This window comes from Triturus cristatus, chromosome 8 (genome assembly GCF_964204655.1).
Source record: "Triturus cristatus chromosome 8, aTriCri1.1, whole genome shotgun sequence".
Taxonomy (NCBI): domain Eukaryota; kingdom Metazoa; phylum Chordata; class Amphibia; order Caudata; family Salamandridae; genus Triturus; species Triturus cristatus.
In genome coordinates, this window is record NC_140591.1 from 462,602,683 (window position 1) to 462,627,464 (window position 24,782).

At 43.6% G+C, this 24,782-nt stretch overlaps 1 protein-coding gene across 5 annotated transcripts in view; it reads left to right on the top strand.

Moving 5' to 3' along the window:
- Window positions 1-23,699: 23,699 nt before the first annotated feature.
- PHF11 (PHD finger protein 11) overlaps window positions 23,700-24,782 on the top strand; it is a 438,587-nt gene continuing 437,504 nt past the window's right edge. For 3 of the 5 annotated variants that reach the window (XM_085621912.1, XM_085621913.1, XM_085621914.1), the window contains exon 1: window positions 23,704-24,029. In XM_085621912.1, coding sequence (XP_085478038.1) covers window positions 23,898-24,029 — 132 coding nt within the window. In that variant the 5' untranslated portion in view covers window positions 23,704-23,897. Of the gene's footprint in view, window positions 24,030-24,782 lie in introns of all 5 variants that reach the window. The other 2 variants (XM_085621915.1, XM_085621916.1) reach the window with 2 other exon arrangements.

The following is a 24,782-nucleotide window of genomic DNA, read 5'->3' on the forward strand; positions in this document are numbered from 1 at the left end:
TATGTCTTGAAATTCGACATCTGCCAGCAGATGAAAGGTTCCACCGTAACACGTCCAGCACAGACACCATTATTATTATCTGACAAACCACTAGCGTGTGTCTACTTGGACCACTGTGGCCCCTTACAAAGTGATGGGGCTTACAGGTGTATCATGGTTGCAGTGGATTCCTGCTCAAGATTCCTATGGGTGTGGCCCAAACGCTTGGCTGACGCTCAAACGGTTATAAAAGATGTGCCAATCTTTATAGGGAAATGCTCAATTGGCACATTACATTCTGACCAGGGCCCTGCATTTAGCTCTCTGGCTTACAAAGAGGCCATGCGAGGATTGGGTGTAGCATTGCGGTACTCCTCTCTGAACCATCCCGAGGGAAATTCGGTCGTGGAGAGAAGAAAACGAGACTTAAAGCAATCTTTAACAGCTAGAGTATTAGGCACGGATGAGAGTTGGGTAAAACATCTGCATGGAGTGCATCGAGCATTGAATAATATGCCAAGAGGTTCTCTAGGGGAGGGTCACTCGATAGGAGGTCCTATTTGGAACAAGAATGTGGGTACCTGATATTGATTGTGAAGGCGCAGTGGCGGATGAAAATTTGTTTGACATCCATGATCGTATGGCTGTTTTACAGGAGGTAAATGAATCCAGGACACAACTAAGTAATGTCCATATGAAGCCGACCGCCACTGGGGAAGTCAAATCAGTCACGGCAAAACCTGTCTTGATCCCAAAAATCGGGGATCTGGTCAGAGAGAAAATAGCAGACAAGAAAGAATTTGAGCCATCATACAGAAAGCCTGTACATGTCCTAGCAGTTGAAGGAACAAGAACTGTACTTCTATTGCCTCTAGCCGGAAAAAAGGAGAAAAGATTTGTCTCAATTGATCTAATCAAACCACACTATGTGGCCGATACTGAGTAGTAGACCATGTGGACTCCAAAGCAGCAGATGCCCTCGCTACAGTTCAAGAAATTCAAACAGAAAGACTCATCACGTTCGAAAAGTCCCCTGCATGGCATGATGGACTATGCAACAACGCTATGGAACTTGTTTCCCTTGAACCTGAAGTTCAAATCCATAATCAAAATGAAAGACAGATTTTCAATTCGCTCAAAAACAGATGTCTACATCAACATGCCTAAACAAGAGCAAACTACGATTTCCACAAATCCTGATGTAATACCAAGTATTGATTGAGCTGCTTCTGGCTACTTCATAAACTTTGATGCATTTTCTTTGGATCCAAGTGAACCTGAAACGATGCCAGCCCAACAATCGCGCAAGCAGCAAGTTAAAGAATTTCTGAACTTTCTTAAAAAGACTTACCTGGTATCACCTTGGGTAGAACTATGGGTAATTACCAGGATACTTTTCTTTCTTTTCTGGTTAGGCTTAGTAAAAGTTTTTAGCATGCTTGTTAATGGAAAATACCTTCGACAAAGCTCTGCAGCCCAAAAGGTGAATTTAATTTTAAAACCACATTAATCATCTCATCGGGAACAAAGAGACTTGTCATCAGTGAACATTACAGCGGTTCCTATACCTGATGGTATAGTTTGGGACAAGGTTGATTCCGATATATTTGGTCCAACCGTATGTTAAAGAATTTGTCATTTATTTAAAATATCGTTGAGTGATATCATTACCTCAAGTACATTTTGCGATGATTGGGACTATGAAACTGTAAATAATATGTTATCCGACTTCGAAAAATCTGATGTACTTTCTAATAGTGAAACACTGGAAAGCACATCAGATTTCGAAACAATGTATTGTTATCAACACTATGGTCATCATTTTCTGCATAAATCTGCTATTCCTAGAAATGTGTTCACGTACCATCAGTGGGAACATTGTCCAACACCGCCGAAAGGCAGTTCAAAAACATTTACACAAAAGTTTCCATATTTTTCAGGGTTTCATAGGTCTGACCTAGCGTCATATTATTTTAAGGTTGCACCAACATCAGTACAGAAAAATATGTTAACAAACACCAAACAGATTTACTCTGCTTCCTTTATTACCCAGTTGTCTGAACAAGGTTTCGATTTATGGAAAGACACCATAGACTTAAAATCAGTCTGTGGTACTAGAGAATGGCAAGTTCAGGGAACTGAAGCTTTGTTTAGAGCATGCCTTATCCCTCATCAGATTATGTTTTTGAACGAGACAGTGCAACAGATGTCTTGCCTTGGACTAGCCAAGAACAAGGACTTAAACACACCTCGGCTGCCAACTCTATCACACACTGAGGTAACGGAACATCACAGAAAGAGATTACAGTAGATGACATTATACAATACAACAGATCAGACACCAATTGGAAGAAATGGTTGATTTAGCCCACAGACACCAATAGTTGTCAGGCGAGATTCATGGGAAAAACCAAAGGGTTCAGTATCCTACAGTGTTGGGAAGTTGTGCCTTGATTGGCTAAAAACCTCAACACTCACAAAGGTGAAAAAACACTTATCCTTACTGTCACAGGATGTGGATGTCAGGGATGTTTTACTAGGTCCCAGAAAGCCACGTCAGAAACGTTTAATTTATGCTGTCTACAATGAAATATGGAAGATATACCAACAAGAGGCCGCAGAGAGATTACATGAAATAGACCGCATAAATCTTGAAAAATCTCTAGCAGTGATAGACAATGGGTTAACTACATTGACCTCCAGGATATATTCCTTAGGTAACATTGTATCTTTTGCGATAGACATACTAGAACAAGATTTTGCCATATTACAACACGGGCAATCTCAATTATGTTCTATTGTATTGTTAAACTAGATGCTGCAATCTTTGATTGCAGGCTATGTGCCTTGGTGTTATATTAACAGCACGTCTCTGTTCTCTGAATACAATCTAACAGATAAACAGATAGAAATGGCACAAAGGGGAGCAAAATATACAATGCTGCGTATCGAAAAACTGGATAGATTCGCATTTACAGTGGCAGAATTACCGTCCACAGAATGGCTAATCCATGGCCACATAACTCTACTGGTCACTACTTTTCAGTTTCAGTATTGCCTTGAACAAAAGCAGGTAGGCAGATATGAAGAAATGGGTAAGAAATACATTAAGGAATCATGGGTATTACCATACAGATTTCGATGCCATAGTGGGGATCGAGAAGTGTTTCTAAACGGTACAAACTGTGAGAACACTTTAAGTGGATAACTCATATGCCAGGATATAATGCTGCACGGGGCGTGTAATGGTTCTGTAGCAAACTTGTCCTGCCATTTGAGGGGTGCCCCAGCTGCAGTGATTACTCCAGCATTCAGGCTACTTTCAAATGGGAGTTACTTCATGCTGAACAGTCAAGGCTGCTGTGGAATGCTCCCGGACATCGCATATCTGGTAACCATGAGCTCCAGGGTTACTTTTTGTATGCAAGTATTGTTTCCACCGACACATACAGTCAGGGAGGTGCCGTTATGGCCTTCACTGAATGTTTCTTTAATACGGTTTGATACTCTAAGTAGAATGAAAGCCATGCTTTTACAGATGTCTTTGCCCTTAACCTCCGCTCGAGAGACTTTTGATCTCCAGATCGCAAGGTCTTCGGCAGAGATACAGGCGTTTATTCATACAAACTGCCCTTTCCATTTTGCAGAAATGGTAAATCGTATGTTTAACATGTCTGATACGACAGGCATAGTCCACCTATTTAAGACTTCTGACTTGGAATTATACCAAACTTCATACACTCCGTATTTGGAAGCCTCTTTGGGGGACTACCGCTCATCCTGTTTCTAGTAGCAGGTATTCTGATTGTTTTCCATCTGCTACGCAATGGACGTCCCAGTCACTAAGCAGATGGAAAAAGCACTCCTGGAGCGTAAATACTGTGACCGCATGGTACAACATCTAGGCACTCCTCGCCTAGGAGAACTAAGTGCATCTTGGTTCTTATCATTTTGACCAGTCTGGATGGACTGCATCTTACCTGTACTCTGGTGCCTGTTTTGCGGAGAAAAATGTGTGTTAGAACTTTGTTTGACACTCCCATCATGTGTGCAACCGTACATGAATGCTTTACTGGACCCAATAACGGCCCATGTTCTGCAGTGTCCTCAGCGTATTCCGATGTTGATGGCGGCATTCCTTCAGCCCCCACAGGTAGTAATAGCACCTGTTGGTATGGACGCCGGCTCCTCCTCTGACACCCAGGCTTTGGACGGCACACAGGCTGCCCAGCACTGGCTGCAGACAGTGTGGAATATTATCTGTGCTCAATTGACGTACTCCATGAGGTGCTACAGGGGCCGTCTACTGTGGAAGCAAGCAACAAAAATGTTGCGTCTACCAGCCAGGATACATAAACATTTGACTCATTTGGCTCGTCGTGTGCTGGAAGAAATTCGCCCTTTTTTAAACAAGCTCAAATTTGGAACTCAAAAACAAAATTGACATTCCTTTCATTTTTTGGGCATACATGGCTTTCTAATGCTTATAGTGATTCCTTTTTAACATTTTTAAGTTTTTAGATTTTTTTTTTAGAAGTTTTAAACGTTTTAGCAAAACAAATGTTTTTATAAACTTTGTGTATTCCAATATCTAGTTAGGCTAGTAGTACGGTGATAAGTTACATATGTCGTCCAGTCGGAAGAGGAGTAGGTGTTATATTCCATATAGGTACCCTAAATAGGCACAGGTAACATTGCAACCTTTCACCTATATTCTTACCTACATTACATACATAACGGTTCTTAGGGACTGACCTTTTGCCTAGATACGACACTGCATTCAGAATGCGGGTTTTTCCCTAGTTCGAATCTCATACATTATACATGAGGCTTCTTGGAAGCACAGCAGGACTAACAGCAGGAATAACATCTCCTGTATAGTATCTCTGTATAAAGTTCAGGCCAAACGTCATCCTTTATGCCGACACAGAAACACAGCAAGGTAGGACTCCTGGGGAGACCTATGGCTATATATACATCACTTCTTGCTTAGAAGGACAGAGGAGACCGAGACTTCCCGGCGGACACACTGACCAGAGACGCTGAGGTTCCTGCATGCAGATGCTCCAGCCAGCAGTGGTCTAACATCCCTCGTGGGGTGTCCAACTCGAGACCAGGACGGGGTCCCATATTCTCTAATTCTTAGGTAATGGGTTTGACTGATCCTAGAGGGATTCTTGGCATAACACCTACATAGATGCCAGGTACATTTAGGTACATCTAGTTAGGGAGGCATCGTAGGAGTACCACTTTTTATCACATGTTTTATATACTTGTATGTATTCATGATTATTACAAGATGGTAGAACTTTACCATCCCTTTACTTTCGTAGCACTTCTAATCATATATCTCTGCTACTGTCTAATGGTTGTTGCAGCTCATCTATTCTACACTAAAATACCAACTGTTCAATAAATTCTTATTGAAAACTCCCAGCCTGTTTATTCCGTATATCTCTCTGGGACAAACTAAGTGAGCACGAGTAACTGAGCGAAAAGTAGTACATTGTTTCCACGATTCTGAGGGATCAGGGTTGTCATGTTCTGAGGTTGCCAGAATCTATTCTCTCCTTGGTAAGAGGAGATTATAGTGGCAGTGTGAGCTAGCTGATACAGACAGGCTAACATACCCGGTGGGGGTGCACGGAATCAGTCTGCCACCAGTCCCTCAGTTTATGTTTTTTTTTTTTTCAACAAACTTTATTGGTTTCTTCAGGATTACAACTTTCGGCATCATCAGTACACCGCATAGCATAGCAATATCGACAGATGCTTCAAAGAGGCTCCGACATAGGAAGCCGCGAGAGCGATATCTACCAATTACCAATGGGCCAATCTAACACGTGTCACCTGGAAGTGTTCCGGTTGTGGCGTCATCCATAATCCCATTATTGGGCCCTCAGCCATCGTGCCGCACCCCTCTCAACCATCAGTTCCTTAGTTAGTGCACCTCTGTCAAGGCAAGGAACCGCACAGTACGAATATCGAAAAGCAACAATGCGTGGGTGCGACACCTTGGAGCGTCCATTACCTTCAATATTTTACAATCGATGTCTCCGTGAATTCACTGTATCCAAACCAATCTTAAACAAAACAACCAAAACAACAATTCCCCCCCACCCCCCTCCCAGCTGCTTCCCCCAACCCAACTGCCCTCCCCTATCCCTCCCCCCTCACTGCCGGGTCACTGGCACTCAAAGTTCGTATATCTAAGTACTCACACGGGGCCACCTGAGATCTCCCTCTTTGGACCTGGGGTTTCCCCCACTTCAACGGACATTCCAGCTGTACTGAATGTGCAGAACCTATATAGGAACTACACGACACCGCGGCACCACAGTAATTGAGAGGGAAGGCTTCCCCGAGCATGCACACACAGAGCCACCTTGAGGGGGAAGACTCTCACCGCACTCATGCCACACTGCCAGAGCAGACCTCCCAATGCATGTGGGATACAGTACCACCAAGTAGGAGAAGACCCTCACCATGCCACTTTGCTGCCAGCACCTGAATGACCGAAATACAGGTACAGGAGCATGTGCCACACTGCGACAGGGCAGTCAAGGCCCTGATTTCTCTGCAGGGTGAGACAGTAAGGACGGATGAGGCACAGGCTGGAAGAGCACATGGAACAGGCCATGGGGCACATACTGAGGCCCCCAGGGCACCCGTGAGTGCCCACTCAACCGTAGGGACTATGATACCCTTCAGTGAGCTGGCACACCCAGCCACGGAGACCCCATGGTGTAATACCTTGGTGCGGAGGCTGGAGAAGTACTTTAGAGCCACGAGACAGAGCGACAATGAGGCTCTTGCTGCACTTTGTTAGGGACGAATGATGTACACTGGTCCAACAACTCCCGGACACATGAGAGGCTGACAACTATGAAAAGCATAATACGAAACCAGAAGAATCCGCATTCTCCTGTTTTTGTACATTGTATGTAATTTCCTATGTATGTCTATTTTGAAGTCTAATGTATAACTGTTTGTTTCTCACTATATGTCTATTTTGAAGTCTAATGTATAACTATTTGTTTCTCACTATAGGGTTGTGTTTTGTGTTTGTTACCTTGGAGAAATGTTCAGTATATGTATGGTTTTGTATTATGTTTTTGGGGCTCTATCTCAATCTATTTACGATGTTGATTGTTTTTAACTATATGTATAATGTTTGAATATTTATCGGAGAAATTTTTTTTACAGAAAATTATATATATGTTTTGATAATAAAAGGGTTTAAACTACAAGTCTTTTGGGCATGTTATTCTGGATATACTACCAGTTTTCAAGTAATTGAGTGGGAGAAGTGTTTTTGTTGTTGATGACACCAAAGAGAAGACCAGGCTGTCGCATCTCTGGATAATACGGGATGAATTGAGTTCCATGGCAGATGGCATTATAATGCGAGGGAACCGCATCATCATCATCATCATCCCCAAATCCCTAGAAAAACGAGTAATCGGCCTGGCGCATGAGGGCCATCAAGGAGTCTGCATGACGAAGGCAAGAATGAGAGACAAAGTATGGTTCCCAGGTATAGATGCTAGAGTGGAAAAAGCGGTATGATTGAGCCAGCCCCACTGCACCAACACCCGTAGCTATTGAGGACTTGCCAACGGCTGCAGGGGAGATAGTCAGTTTGGACTTTTGCAGCTTACCGGACGGGAGGCTCCCCATGGTCAACAATCGATTTAAATACCCTGTGGTGGAGCTGGTGGCAATGACGGTGTTCTCTCATGTCAAGCCTTTACTGGAGAAGACCTTCGCAGCATATGGCCTACCGGCAGTGGTCGATGTGGGTGGGATCGGCAGGGCACGGCGTGCCCCTACTTCTTTAATTCCAAGCATTCCGTTCCCCTACTTTTTAGGTCGAGCCTAGAACAGCGCATGCGCTGTTGCTCGACATTTAGTATACGGGTTTCCAAAGCGCTACCTACCAGACCTCGGTGGCCTAGCGTTTGCGTTCACGCGCGTGTGCACGCGCGCAGCCGCCAATCACTGCTGCACGCGCACCACTCAGGTGCTTGCCACACAGCGCGTCCCGTCCTCGCGATCGCGATTACTTTCGCTTCACGGCTGCGCGGCCGTTACTTTTACGGCCGCACGGACAATGCTTGTTCATCATGCTGGGTGTTTGTGGGTGTATTGGCTCCTTCCCATTAGGAGATCTTTTTTAAAGTATCGCCTTCCACACAGCGCCCTGTCCGAATACTTATTCACAAGGGCTTTCTGATTGAAACATGACAATTGTTCCTTCGGCGGCCGCGCAGAACATCGTCCTTTTTAGGTAATTATTTTATCAATTCTCTTACCAGATTCATTGGGATGCATTTAGGCTCCCTAAGTAATTTATCACTCTTATTGCCTACAGCCCCCTGAGATGGCCATATCCTCATGCCAGGTCTCTACAAAATAATGTAGTTTGCTTTATATGTCATCACCACGGCTTCCCCACATGGTCTCTGACCACATGGTTTATTTAACCAGGTAAAATTCTCAAATTTCTACCTTTTGGGTGAGGCAATAAAGTACGGATCCCCCTGGGCCCATTTGGCATAATATACTTCCTGTGTATGGGACCCACGTATGATTGGACTTAGGCATCTAATGCACCTCCCCCTCCAGTATGGACGAATGTGTTATCGACCCCGATATCATCCCGTTGGCAAATAATTCTTCTTCCCTGTCCCCCCCGCCTTTCTTTTTAGTTATCGCCTCTGACCATTGAATAAGAACTCTTGGTATGAAATGTCATCAACTCTCACACACTGACCCTACTGTAATGTACAAAGTAATTAGCATAGCGCAGAGGTGCTGCTTCAAATTCAATTGTGACCAACTTATTTCTTGATTTATGTCACTCATTAGTGACTGAATGTCTTTGTTAACTTAATTGTGTGTCGTTTGTGTTTCCACCCACCCATTTAATGAAAATGTTTAGTAAACGTGATGTTAATTTGTCTATTGGACAACATGTATGGGCATAATTGTTTTCCCAATTTTCTAGTGACATATGTTGAGCTGAGGGGGCTCTGTTCCTTTATAGCACTTTGGGGATGACGTGGCATTCTTTCAGGTGGCATTGTTAATCGTGCAGGTAGTGGTCGAGAGCTTCCTTCATCTTGAGGGTCGAATGCCCCGTTAGACCTATTGCATTCATGACTGATGAGAAAACATCAGTATTCCGTACACCTGTCCTGGTGCATCTCAATGAACTTTCTGTTACAAAGGGGCCGTTACCCTGAAGTAAGACATATTTTAGGCTTCTCTTTGGCCAGAAAAATGCCTCACAGCACAGTGGAGAAAGGTCTGGCATCAAGAAGGAACAAGCATTTACAATGCAATGGTCTCGGCATTGTTAAAGTTAGAGCTATTGGCATTGCTCATGACATTATTTTTGTTTATGTTTTTGTTTTTAAAACATTTAAAGAAACGGCATTGTTATTTGGCTCCACATAGCGCCTTCTTCAACTTGACGCTTATTTGACTGAATATTGAAATTATAATTTCATAAAGTGTGACGTGCGCACTTTCATTGGGATGTGTATGTTAAAATCACCGCTCTTTTCTAAAGCAGTCTACACATTGTTAAGTCTAGTAGCGAAGAAGTGTTTCTGTCTTAACATAACACATAATTACATCGATTGTAACGTGTATTGTGGATGGAATTTCTACTAACGTCGGCTTCTCAATAAACGGAAGGTGATCGGTTTGCATGTTATTTGTTTTGTTTTTGTTCATAAATTGTGCACCTGAAGAGAGGGTATCCGAGGAGGCTTATTCAGAAACCCCTTAAGAAGGAAAAACTGGCATGTCGGCATTGTACTTAAGGTCACATTTCACCACGTCACATATGTTAATGGATTGCTTATATTTGATTATCTGTGGTCTATATGTTTTACATTTTGTTATGAAAATAGCAAATACAGGAGTAAATAATGATTGTTTTTCAAGCACAAATGAAGACTGATTTTAGAGAACCTTTCTCTGAAATGTGTACATCTTGGAATAATTTTAATGGTATACTGTGATATTCGTTTATAGTGCTAATAAATTATTTGTTACAGTTGCAATTATTTGGTTATATAAGCGTTATTTAAACCAAAACGAAAATTATTGATAAAGGCAATGTACATGTTTTTGTAACTACATTTGATGGGCTGAAGAACAAGGGTCTCTACCATCTTTATGACAAGCCATGCCCCAGACTAACTGAATATTTATGTATTATTTATGTAATATGTAGTTGAGTCCCGGGGCAGGCGAGCTACAGTGCATGACCTTCCTAGTGGGCTGAGGGGGAGGACAGATAGTCGGGCAACTATGCTGTCCTGTGGCGGTAAGGTCATGATTGGTAAGCATAGTCTTCGGTCCTTAGCGGTTAGAACCATGTAACTCCAGGGGCAGTGACAGCCGGTAGGTAGGCTGTCGGGGTGCAGGGGCCGGGGGAGTCATTCTTTCCAGTGGGCCTGTGGCCACCCCCGCACGCGCATGCGCATCAGGGCGCAAGTATGCAGAATTTCCGCAGCCCCCGTCATGGAGTTAAAGTATTAAAGTTGAGACAAAGATGTGTATTAGCAAAACGCAAGACAGCAGGCTTTATCCAGCTCTGCATCCAAGACCTGGTAAAGCATCCTTGCATCCATCAGGCCCGCCCCAACCCTGCCTCCACTCAGGAAGGAGTCCAAATGCACTCCTTTAAGAGCACTATGCATGATGCTGTAACAATCCACAAATCAGCTTCCTCACAAATTACTTGTTGGCTGCATCCTTGTCTTTGACTCTGTACAGTGCTCCCTTCTTTGGCTGGGTTCGCACTCTACAAATACCACAAACATACATACATACATACATACATTATACCGCAATCCTGGCAACCGGGCAGTGCAGCACTTTACAAGTAATAAGTGAACTATGGAAAATTATTAAAGGAATTGGGAGGATTCAGCAATGAGTTAAACGGGGAAGTACATTCCGAAGAAATGTGTTTTTAGGTCTTTTTCTGAAATCAAGAAAGTTAGGATGCAGCCTTCTGCACTCTGGAATAGTTTATTTGTCTTGGGGCTGGACACGTGAGCGCCTATTATTACATTGTACATTTGTAACGATTCCAAATGATCGATTCATGCAGTCATTCACTCATCCACCCAAGCACTCAATCACTCCTTGCATCATGTATGCATTTAGCCAATCAAACATCCACATAATCCCTCGCACACATTCACCAATCAATAAAAAAGGCTTCCCTGGGCGCTTTGTCAGTTCCTGCGGCACAAGAGATCAATATTTCATGAACGTTTTGCTGCCTTGTGTTGTGCGATCTGTCTTCCAACTCACACCATCGCCTGTTTGCAGTAAGGACTCCACTGCTCCCTGTTTGCACTCCGAGTCTTCGCTGAGACACGTGAAGCAGACACTTTGACGGATAGACCTGTCTGGCTCTGTCTTCCAGAAACAGGGTGCCTCAAAGACTGGGAAACTCCAAGAATGAATCAGGGGGCGTGGCGAGAGAGGCGGCAGGCCAACGCCGCTCTCGCGCACTGACTTGTGATACTGTACTCGCAGCATCAGTTCCGGGAGTGCACAGCGTGCCATGGAAAAATGTGTCTGAGACTGAGCGCAAGGAATACAAAAATCAAATGCAGCCTTCTCCATGATGTAGCAGTGCAAAAACATACAAAGATCAAATGCACCCCCCCCCCCACATGGAGTAGCAGTGCAAAAAATGCAAATTGCAGCCCCTCACCATCATGTAGGAATGCTATTATTACATAAATCAAATAAAACGCACCCCCCCCCCCAAGATTTACCAGTGAATACATTCACAAACATGAGCTTTCAACACAGTTACACATCTTTGCCTTTGACCCCGGACAACTTCTTCAGTCACATCTGCAGGGAAGGGGTCACCATCACTTATCATTTAAATGTGTTTATTGAAGAAGCATAAGCAATTAAGGTGTCTGTTCAGATATAGGTATACAGCACAGAAGACAACATATACAGAGCAAACCTAAAATGTGCATTTACAGGATGGTGGCAGAAGTGGCTTATGGGGCGAGGGGCTAGCAAAAAGATAACCGTATAACAACATTCCTCAGGACAATCTAATGAAATTTCCCACCCTACCACCCAGGGAGGCATCCCTCTTGCTCTCTATATGAAAGCTATAAACATATTCCAAATCCCTTAAGGTATGCCCGTAGGTCCCCAGGCCAGCCTCCAAGTACATCATGCTGCATGTGGTCCTAAACCCTCTAGGACAGTCCTCGCTGAGTCAACCCGTGCAAACAAAATCCTCTTCCCTTTATTGTAGGAAATGGTTTCCGTCCATTTAATCTCCCTGGATTTTCACTTTATGACCATCCTGTTTTCAGTTTCTGCTGTAAGTGAGTCTTACTAACTCAGTCTCTCTCACAGTAAATTCTGTGTAAAATGGACTGAGAGTGCTAAAGGACAGTGCCTGCCTTTTAAGATTAGGTCACTGCTGCGTAGCTAGGGTAATAGGCTCTGGGCTGGTAACATGAGAATAAACAAGCATTGGCATAGCCAATAGGTATCGCCTTTGGGACCTTATGAGTGTTTAGCTATGCAACAGTTGATGTTGTTGCACCAAGGATATTGTGCTGGTTAACTAAACACTTATAAGGTCCCAAAGGTGAGACCTATTGGCTATGCCAATGCTTGTTTATTTTGAAAATGCGTCCCAGGACGCAAGAAACGGCCATCGCCTACAAATAAAACTCTGTGTTCGTGACGGGCGTTGCGGCAGAGAAGTAGCAGGACTCTGTCTTTTCCTTCTTGCCCAGAGAAGACAAAGACAGTGTCCACTTCTGCTCTGCCACTTCAGCTAACACCCCACTCTTTACTTTTTCCCTGCTTCCCTCTCTTTCTGTCAAGCAGTTGTTCTCTTTAAAAAAACGTGACTTCAAGACGGGGTTCTCACTCTCTTTCCTCTCCTTTCTTTTATTTGCTCCCCTGTGAAATGGATCCAAAAAAGAAAAACACTTTTGCAGGAAATGTTGTATTTTTCTGATATTTTAATTCCAAAGTGCAGCATCGGTAATAACAGGTTAAAAATATGGTAGTAAACTGGCCAGATTGATTTTATTCACACCCAAACACATTAGCGCCACTTTTACAGAGTTTGCCAGTGATGAGCTATTTTTGTTTTCCCTGGGCTTGCAACTAGTGCACCAATCCTGGAGGTACTGCAATGTGTGGATTGGAAAACAAAATATGTACTGCGGCTCTGCATCCATGGATGTAGTCTTTTTATCCTGCTGCTTACGTTTTGTAAGGATATAAGCAATGGACATTGAAATGGGTCCATTCAGGGCCCTGTAGTCATGTCCTTAACCTTTCAGGCAAAATCACTCACTGATTTCTGAATAGTGAGTGTAAAAGCGATAAGGTAACCATGTTGTTCCTGCTTATATTTCACATGGTTTGTTAAATTTTGCATTCCCTATGCGTGTTTGCTTTTTCCAGGATCTTGTTACTTTTTTTGTAGGCCGCATATTGCTCTTGTCTAGTGCATAATTAAAATGATCCGTATCCAGGTGTTTATAGCTGTCAACAATTGGGTTGTAGTTGAAGGCATTGTGAGTCTTTCTCAGAGGGGCAGTATGGTGTTCAGTGGGGGAGAAGATGTGGCACTATGGCCAGAGCTGCTGAATTTGGAACTGGGGAACCAGGTTCAGCCTTAATAACCAGTCCACCAGACCACTCTCTTGAGAGAGCACAATCCCATGCTAGACCTTAGAAAGCTTCACAAGACCTTAGAAGCCCTGGTGTTTTAGCACCAGCAGGTGGGCCCTAGCATGACAAGTGTAGATTAACCTTCAAGGCTTGTCCACCTCAATCCATACTGAAGTTCACCTCCAGTCTTACAGGCAGACCTATGAAGCAGCACACCCTAGAACAACAGTCACTCTGTCACTGAGGTCACAGGACCCTTGAGAAGGGCCAGCTCTAGGGCGGTGCAACCGGTGTGACCGCACGGGTGCTGATTTATTTTTTTTGCAAAGTTTTAAATAGCGCGAACTTGACCCGAATCCAATCGGGTATCACAGCGCTTTACATAGCACCAGTTACGTTACATGAGGACACACATTAATTTTTTTTTGTTCGGCACGGGGAGATTAAGTGATTTGCCCAGAATCACAGGATGTTCAGTGTCATTACTGTGACTCGAACCCAGTTCCCCAGTTCCGAGGTCGAGCGCCCTAGCCGTTAGGCCAACACCTATCCCCTAAACTTTGGGTGGAGGCCTTATGTTCACAAGTATATTATGGTTTTAAAAGCGCTTGCTACCGCCTTCCTGGCCTCCCGCAATTTTCGGCAACAATAAAAATGTCATGATGACTCTGGTGATTAATGTTCTTCCTAGAGAGAGATCGGAATTTTGTCTAGTGGAAGTTTTGACTCATGGAAAGGTAGCTCAGAGGGTTAATGTGTCTGCTGCAAAGAACATGTACCATGCAGATCACAAAGTGCACATAATGTAAATAGGTCAGTGGGCTACTGCTTTTGTCAGAGAGATTCTTTTGTTACTTGCAGTTTATAAGTTAAAATCCTAACATAGAACAGTGAGCTATTAAGTGTCATCTAAGAGCCACATACAAACTGCAAGGTATAAATTAGAGTGTTATGTTTTTACCCCAGTCTTTGATTATCCTAATGTTGCAAAAAGTGTTCTTTTGGACAGAAATCAATTCTGATTATTAAAGAGAACCCCCAACCATGGTATTACGTTTTTGAATTCTGAGTTTGTGTTTCTCCAGACCAATCACTATTAAACTATACGGCCTACTAGTATGGTTGTCATGTGACTCCTACACCTTGTAGTCTTTAGTCTTATGTAACATCTGCACAGTGATTTACACACATATTGATTGTCTCTGTGTAATGTGTGTGATGTAAAGTGCTCTGACACCTTCCAATAGTAGGAGTGGCGCTGTAAATCAAATTAAACGCATCTGAGAGAGAGTGTGGTTATGGAGACTTGAGAGGCACTGTTAAAGGGTGGTGGTGAGGGTATCCATGGCAGAGGTGGTCATTGGGGGGCACTAACAAACATTAATGCACAGGGCGCCACCAGTGTTAAGGCCGGCCCTGCCCTTGAGGCCAGTCTGCCTCACCTATAGGTACCTTAATTGGCCTTGTTTCAGCAGTAGTAGCTGCAACTCACCAGGGATTGGCAATGCAGAATTTGCACGCACACCAAACTAAGTTCGCAAACTTCACAGTCTCTCTGCTTCATTCACAAGCACTTTTAACATGTGCTGCCTGCTCTGGGGCCACTGGAATTAATTATGCAGCAAAAGAGGACATAATTATGCTGCAGTGTTGACTAAATTATACATTTAAAAAAAGGCTGCAGCGTAATGCAGTATATTTTCTGATATTTTATTATTTTGACATGTGTACACATGCTACCAGTCTCTGGAAAGATTTTGCCTTATTATTACCAGTTTAACATACAAATGCAGCAGTGAGAAAGGTGCAATAGGCCATCCACTCCACAGCAACACAAGTCACATGTTTTATTAACTTTTGATACGTTTCAGCTACAAACAATTTATTATTTTAAATGGTCAGATCATGCAGCAGATCTTGCATTATGAGGCAAATATGGCAGAGCCATATTATATAGAAAATATTTACTATCTAGGATATTTTGCCATTCATGTTTGAACTGCTGTTGTGCAAAAAGGGAGAAGTGCTGATGACAGAAATTCCATGGCTCGGAGACAAATGGCTTGTGCTTCCACATTTTATTGTATTTGGGACAGTCTGGGAAGCATAGAAGCATATCCCACTTTGTGAATGTATTTTAATATCAATAACTAAATATATACGTAAATAATCATGTGTATCCATTGATTGATTAAACTGGGCAGTGAAATGCCAAACAGATACAAAAAATTGGGATGTTTGTGCATTCTGGCCACACCTCTGGCTCCGCCCACTGATCCAATCCTTGGGTTATTCCCGCCCTCTGATTCTCCGCCCACAGTTCCCCTACTTTTTTTCCCCCACTTCGACCACTGCCTACCGGAGGCCATCTGAACGGACAATGATCCCCCATTTTGGGGAACAGAGTTTCGTGAATGCCTGTTGGCGTTGGAGATCCGACACCTGAAAACAACGCAGCAGTGGCCCCAGTCCAATGGCAGAGTGGAGAGTTTTATGGGGAAACTGAAAAAGGCTCTCAGTGTGGCGGTGGACCAGAATGAGGGCTCCAGGGGGTGGCAATCGCAGATTGTCCACCCCCGGCCAGCTTCAGGCACTTAGTATGGCCCAGGGGCAGGTCAGCAATTCTTATTGGCTAGCGCTTGTCAGCGCGAGCCTCAGGTTCGAGAATTCTCCGTGGCGCACTGGCCGCTGTGTGAGAGGTAGGACATAAAAATTTGGGGGGGAGCAGGCAGCACTATGCACGGGGCTTTTTCTACCAAAAATAAGAAAGTAAACAAGAAAAGAGGCTTTCCTGTAAAAAGAGAACTGTTAGCTCCAAAAACTGAAGAAAATACCCCATCTAGTGGCCAAACACAGCAAATGCGAAGCCCTATTTTTCAAGAGCCACAGTTTGTTGTGGGGAAGAAAGACCTTTTTATATTTAAGAAAAAAAAACATTTAAAAAAAAAAAGCAGTTTAAAAATATCGAATTGTCAGGTGATGTGTCATCTGATAGATGCCTGTCTCATATAATTTCAAGTTAAAAAGGCGACTCTTACCGGCAAAGGAATCAACAACTGCCTGCGAGGGTATTTGTGTATATCTTCAGAGAATCATGCATGTTAGGTATAATTTTCCCATGAATACAGATGTAGATAAGAACAGTGACTCATTGTTGGACATTCCTGACAAGAATTTTGTTAGTCAGGCTGAACATTCCAGTGTACACGAAACGGATGGACAATGGGTGTGGATACCGATGGTGATAAATAATGAAAGCAGGCTATTAAACTCGTAAGAAAATAGAGATAGTACGGTTGAAAATTCAAGCGTTTTGCAACGCAAAGTGGGTGAAATACCGCCAGGCACAAGAAGGGGCGGTAATGATTTTCCGGTCAGGTGTCTTGCGTCCTGCAACATAAGAGGCTGCGTGGAGGGGGATTTTCAAGCAAAATTCCCCACGCCGTTGGATACACAAAGAACCTCTAAATACAAAAAAGCTATAAACTGGAAAGCATATGATGGGGGTATAGGGGATGGGGAACAGCCAAGTGGTAGTATGAGGGGTGGTAGCGCAGGGAATAGCGGGGTGGCAGGCATGCATTTACTAGATGATGAGAATGAATCATTGGAAAAGGGAGAAATTGTGGATGAATGCGTGATATTGAAAGGTTTTCAAGAATCTATAAGCGTAAAGGGGGGGCTGTACTAAAATGTCTCCAGACTTTATTTTCACAGGACAGAGACAGCTAAAACAATCAGGGCAGTTCAAGACATCAAAACAAGGGGTTGAAGAAAAGAGTTTATACCGAAGACCGCATATCTACAAACCCAGTTGAGACTCGCACACAGTTTGTTAAAAAACATTTGAGGTTGGATAAATGCGTTGGTACAGATAGCGTACACTCTAAGGTCACAAGTCAGGATAAAGGCAGTCGGGTAAGAAAAGAAGTTGAGATAGCAGATGACAGGGTTAAAGTTTCGATAAGTTCTGAAAAGCAACACTAAAACAGAGGCTGAAGCTTAGAGTACATCAGCTATGAAACGTTTCCCTTACATGGGGTTGTCCATGACCCTGGGCGCCCATTTAAATAAAGTTACAAAAGAGAAAATATGGAAAGGGGAGTTTATTGATGTATTTAAACCATTACACAGAGAAATACATGCAAAAAAAGGTTCAAAAGAAGAGGCGTGGGAGTTGGCAAGGAGGCCAAAGGTGCCCATCAATATAGACACATGGACATCAGCCTTTCTTATTTTCGCCAGTGTATACTGCGAAAACTTTCCTGACAGGTCGGTGTCAATTTTTAAGTATCTGGATATGATTCAGAAGGCTGCCACAGAATTCAGGGGTTATACATGGTTACACTATGATGAGGAGTTTAGAGCCAGATTAGTGCTAATACCTGAAAAACCGTGGGGGAAGGTGGATAATGAACTCTTGGTTCAGTGGATGGACACTCAAAGGCCTCCCATCCATGCATACGGCTAGCAGCTTAGCGGTTCCTTTTCGGCCCTTTCAGAGCAGACCCACCCTGGGGGAAGGGGGGGGGCTGGGCATTTGGAACAGACCACAAATGATGGTATCCGGCGCATGCTGGAATTTAAATAAAGATTACTGCGCAAAAAACCCTTGCAAATATAAGCACGAGTGCCCAAAGTGTGTAGGAAAACATGCAGTTATGCAATGTTTTGGGGAGCAATCAAATTGGGGTGGCAGTTTTCCAAACAGGGGAAGAGGTCTTGCCTTTCAACCAGGGTACAAGGTCTTTGTACTCCAGTCAAGGTGGACAAACTATGTAAATGGTTAAAATTCTATCCAGACACACAACAAGCGACAGTTTTAAAATGGGGCTTCAAGGAAAGATTTCAAATTGGGTTACCAAGGGCCCAGATGTCGTAGATTTGCACAACACCTAAAATCTGCAACTTAATTTCCACACAGTTAAAATAAAAAATAGAAATTAAAAAAAAAAAAAAAAAACTGCTAACAGTGGTGAAAGAGGGGAGGATGGCAGGCCCGTTCGATGTTTGGCCACTAGATAATCTCATTGTCTCCCCCTTGGGCGTAGTTCCTAACAAAGCAGAAGGGGAATACAGGATGATCCAACATCTAGCATGGCCTCAAGGTTTTTCCGTCAACTACTTCATTGCAAGGGAAGACTCCATGGTCCAATTTGCTTCTATAGATTCAGCATTGGCAATGATAAGAGACACAGGGGAGAATTCTGAATTGGCTAAATGTGACATCAAGTCAGCCTTCAGGCTTTTGCCGGTACACCCCTCAGATTTTTTGTACTTGGCATATTTTTTGAAGGAAAATTCTTTGTGGAAAAATCCCTCCCTATGGGCTGTGCGATATCATGCAGGCTGTTTGAATCTTTCAGCTCATTCCTACAGTGGTGTTTCTCTTTTCGCACAGGGCATAATGGAGTTACACATTATCTGGACGTTTATTTGTTCATGGGTCGGGCTGGTCACTGAATTGTGAAAAGGATCTGAGGAATTTTAAGGAATTTGCTCAAGACATGGGCGTTTCCTTTGGCAGAGGACAAAACAGAGGGCCCCAGTTGTCTCACTTACCTGGGTATCAAAATAGACACTAACAGACTGCAAGCTAGACTCCCTGAGAAGAAAATATTTGATATATCCAGATTATTGAAATATGCAAGCAAAGCAGACAAACTGACATTGCTTGAAGTTCAAGGTTTGTTAGGACATCTCATCTTCGCTTGCAAAGTCATAAGGGCAGGCAGAACATTTTGCAGGCGTCTGGGTTTTTCCATGTCTGGTATTAAGCTACCACACCATAGATTCAGAATAATTGCCCGCATGCGGGCAGATTTTGAAGTATGGTTATGGTTCCTAAAAGAATTTAACGGTGTTACACTCTGGTCTCTAGACGAGGATTTCGTCTGGCACATGCAATTGTTTTCAGATGCTTCTGGTGCCAATGGTTTTGGAATTTTTGGGGAAGGGAAGTGGTGCGCAGAAAAATGGCCTGCCAGGTGGGTTACTGAGAAGAAGAGCATAGCTTTCCTGGAATTTTTTCCATTGATAGTGGCTTTAGCTGTTTGGGGAACAAAGCTGGCAAATAGAACAATGCCTTTTAATGTAGATAACAGGACGGTAGTAGACTTAGTGAACGGTCCGAAAGCCAAGCACAAACAGCTTTTAAAATTACTTCAAATATTCATGCTAGACTGTTTTAAGTTGAACATAATATTCAAAGTTAAGCATATTGCAGGAGTTGAGAATAACAGCGCAGATGCCCTAACTCGTTTTCAGTGGAAGAGATTCCGTGGTTTGGCGCCCGGAGTGGTTTTTTACGGAAGACTCAGGTACCCAGCGAGATATGGGATTTGGCGTAATTAATGCTCATCAACTCATCGAAAACTCATTAGCAAAGAGTACCAAACTGGCATACAGAAGAGCTTGGCCGGAGTTCTTAGATTCAGGTGCAGCGTATAGAGTTCATAACGGAGGGTTGCATCAGCGCAGAGAAGACATAGTTAAGTTTATTATGCTTAATATAGACAGGAACATTTCTTCTACGACTATAGCTGGGAAGCTAGCTGGAATATCTTTCTACGGCAAGTTCTTTTGGGGATACGAGCCATCAGCGGGGGAAATGGGCACGAGGATCCTGCATGTTTAGGCGAAATCAAAAAAGAGAGGGCTATACAAAAGAGAGCCTATATCTTTAAAATTACTGTATAAGATAACAACCAGTTTATATGATATTTGTTTTTCCATGTTCAAATGCCAATTGTTCAAATCATGCATGATTTGGCTCTTTTTTGGTGCTTACAGGATATCTGAATTGCTAGGCGCTGCCATGGATGAGGATCTCAAAACACAAAACGTATCTCTGGTTCATTCAGACATAGAAATTTTTCTCGAACGATCAAAAAACAGACCAAACAGGGAAAGGTTCAAGAGTGATTCTACAAGGCATTGGTGGTCCTTTAGGTCTCAAACAAGCATGGTCAGATTTTCTAGCAATTAGGGGTGCAGCTTTAAAATTTGTCTTTCGTCAATTGTACGGATCTCAGTTAAAAGTCACCCAGTTCTTAGCAGTCTTGTGGAAATCTTTTTAAAAGCTTGGGAAGAACCCTGTCAATTTTGATACACATTCATTTCGAATTGGGGCAGCTTCAGAAGCTGCCAGATGGGAATTTTCCCTTAGTGACTTTACGAAATTGGGTCGCTGGACCTCAGATTGTTGTTTGCGTTATATTAGAGATTTAGAATACGAAGTTTAGGAGCAGAGATATTAATTGTTTTCTCTTTGCAGGTCTGTTGGCAAGTTTATCAATGTCTCAGCGGCAAGTGTGGATGATTGGACACTCATTCGTCAAATGGGCAGCAAAGCAGGCGGGAAAAAAGGCATTTCGGGAGAAATTTAGGTTTGAGTTTCAAAGATGTGTCTGTGTCTTGGTGGGGTAAAAGTGGTATGAAGTGGGGCCAATTTCCGCCCCTTATGAGCGAGCTGTCTCTTAAGAACAAACCCGACATTGTTTTGATCCACATGGGTGAGAATGATCTAGTTCAGTTATCGGGGCTTGGGATTCTGATAGAGAGGAAATCAGATTTGGAACTTTTTTCAAAGACCTGGTCTAATACATAGCTTGTACTAACAGCACTGATGCCACGCAGAATTTGGAGGAGGGCACAGAGATTTACAGCAGTCGAAAGAGCGAGAAGGAAAGTAAATAGAGAACGACAGCGTTTTTGTTTCTAATAACAGAATGTATTGGCTAGTTCACAATGAAATTACAAAAGAAGATTATCAGTTTTTCAGACATGATGGGGTTTCATTTGTCCTTTATTGGCAATGAGATTTATATTCTAAATATAAAAGAGATGATTTCTAAAATCCTTGAAATACAAACATGGCGTTGAGATATAGCTGTTTAAGCGACAGCATTACCTTTTTGTTTCAACTGCGACATAAATAGTATTCAAGATACACAATTCTCATTAAAGAAACTCTTGCCCCCCCCGCCTTTTATTTTAGATTATGGTGGTAGTTTCCTTGTTTTATATAATGGTGCCTAGGTTATCACCTGTTTGGCGACAGTGTGCATTTGTGCTTACAGTTTTAACACCGGTTAACAAATGAATAAGGTTTTTTCACCTGTTTGGCGACAGAGATGCCATGTTTTTACTTGAACTGATGACGAAGTCCAGTGCTTATAGTGAAGTTTTGGCATAACGGGGAGGGGCAGGAAAAACTCCTGAGATAGGGTTTTTCCTGGTGGGAGAGTTGGAGGAGATCAAGACAGGCAGGAAGGGTTGGGGGCATTAGGAATAGCTTCGGACAGGGGGAAGCAAGGGAGCGAGGTTGGAGGCAAGAGGTCGGCAGGATATGTAGATAGGGGTTTGGGTAGGAGGATTAGGCCGAACAATGTTGGGTAATAGTTGTTTTGGGGTATATTGATTAGGGGCGGGGGGTGTTAGTGGGGGGATATGTGAAAAGTATGATCTGCATATTGAGATATGTGTATAATTGCCTACCTGTCCAATAAAGCGGCCTTTTACCCCAAATTTGTGTCTTGGACGTGCTTATTGCCCGATGAGGGCTCCTGGGGGCGGCAATCGCAGATTGTCCACCCCCGGGCAGCTTCGGGCACTTAGTATGGCCCAGGGACAGGTCAGCAATTCTTATTGGCTAGCGCTTGTCAGCGCGAGCCTCAGGTTCGAGAATTCTCCGTGGCGCACTGGCCGCTGTGTGAGGAGAGGTAGGACATAAAAATTTGGCCCTCCCTCTCACCCCTTAAAATGTGTTGTTTATTGTTTTCCTTTTTCCTGTTAAGCATTTTCACGTAAATTGTTTTCACTTGGTGGTTGTCGCTTGGACAGGTGGCAGAGTTGGTGGATATCAAGACAGGCAGGAAGGGTTGGGGGCATTAGGAATAGCTTCGGACAGGGGGAAGCAAGGGAGCGAGGTTGGAGGCAAGAGGTAGGCAGGATATGTAGATAGGGGTTTGGGTAGGAGGATTAGGCCGAGCAATGTTGGGTAATAGTTGTTTTGGGGTATATTGATTAGGGGCGGGGGGTGTTAGTGGGGTGATATATGAAAAGTATGATCTGTATATTGAGATATGTGTATAATTGCCTACCTGTCCAATAAAGCGGCCTTTTACCCAAAATTTGTGTCTTGGACGTGCTTATTGCCCGATACCGTCAGTGAGTGGGAATTACATTGATCCACACCAGCGGAGGAAGGTCATAGGTAGTGCTACCCCAGGAGCCTGCAGCTCTGCCGAGTTGGCGGAGCCACCAATACGGAGAGAGGCCCAAACTGGTATCCAGTCAGAGACTTAGTGTGTGCCCAAGTAGGTATGGTCCCTGCTATCTAACTTTGTATGGGCTGTACTGATCTCTGGTAGGAGCCATGACGTCAGCATGCAACAGGGTCAGTCCTGCACCGAAGCCAATTGCGTGAGTGTGTTATTGGCTGTGCCGGTCCACAGCAAGGCCTAGGGCGTATACTTCAAAACGAGGGTTTCTGGTGCTCCCATTTCCCCCTCAGCACAGGTTACTGAGTAGCCCTGTTGGGTGTACCATTGAGGATACAATGTAATCATTGTTACTTTTTAACGGAATTAATAGCCCTAGTATTTAACTGATATGAGAAGCAAGGGCGCAGAGAGAACGTCCAAATATAAAGCAACATCCGAATGAAAACATGCCAACATTTCAGAGGGGGAAAGTTGAAGATTTATAAAAAATAATAATCGGGAGAATGTATTTCTCCCATTGACGTGTAGTCAGTATTGAGGGCGAGGTAATGCCAGCGGGAGACAGACAAAATAAAGCCATTTTTTTACTTCAAGAATCGGGATTGTCATTGGCATTATATGCAACTCTAAAGCAGCAAGTGAAGTGGCGTTCGTAAGCCCAGTCAGCTAACAGTACCACGATGCACACCGCCCTCTGTGGGACAGATGCGAACGCGCCGCGGCGTCATCCCGCCTACTTCAAAACCGAAACCTAAATCTCACGGACTGGGTTTGGCTGGGGGCGTGGCTCCCTCTCCCGCGCAGCTGGTTTCTGCCTTGGAAACGAAACTATGCCTGCAGCCTAACACTTGGGAGATTTTGACAGAAATAGCTGACTCACAGCGCAGATGGGTGCGCACTGAGGTGTCAGACTCGGATCCCGCATAGTATTTTTGCAGTACCTGGCCACAGACCAACCTCTGTCAGCCGTGTTTCTGAGTTAGCACCATGGCCCCTCGTCCGGCAAAGGAAAAAATAAAGGGCGCCTGCGGCTTTTGCCACCAGCGCGAGCAGACCCCGGTTAGCGGCGTGCTGTACAAGACCCCCGACGACGAGTTGGCGGCCCACTTCAACTGCATGGTAAGAGCTAGAGGTGTGCGGGGCGCGCAGGAGGCGGGTTCTGCACTAGAGTGACCAAATGTCCCGGACACTCCCTGCTTTTCAGTTCTCGCATGCCAACACTTTTTGAACACATTGGTTAAAATATTATGCGTGCTCACATTTTCTCTCGTAACACAAAGCACGCTATGGACTGCACCGAGTTTAAATGCATTCCCTGCTGCGCTTCCTGGCCCTTGCCTCGTTCATGTAGCATTGTGGCAGGCGTCGAAGAGCTGTGGTCAGCAATTGAAGGTACTCCAGGACAAGGTTGCCTGATTCCAATACACAGGGAGAGGGGTTTATTTCGTAGATCATTATTTACAATACATTATTCAACTCACTTTCGACAAAAATGACATCATTTTTAATAGCAAATAAAGTCTTGGAAAAGGGCTCTGTTTTTTCCTTTTAAATTCAATCCAAATAATTTCCTTTACGATTCCATACGTATTTCTTCACTAGCTCCTCCTTCAAATGTTTTATAATTTACTTTCTAGTGCTTGCCATTAGAAAAGCATGACTACTCATCCCCAAAATCCATACTACGCTAATAAAAAAAAAATATATATATATATATATCGAAATTGACCCGAAGTTATCCACGCGTTTTACATGAGCATCCGTTGCGTTATAGACTGACACATTCATTTTGTTAGGCAATGGAGAATGTGATCTGCCCAGAATCACAGGGTGTTGAGCATCCCTGCAGAAACTGGAACACAATTCCCAGCT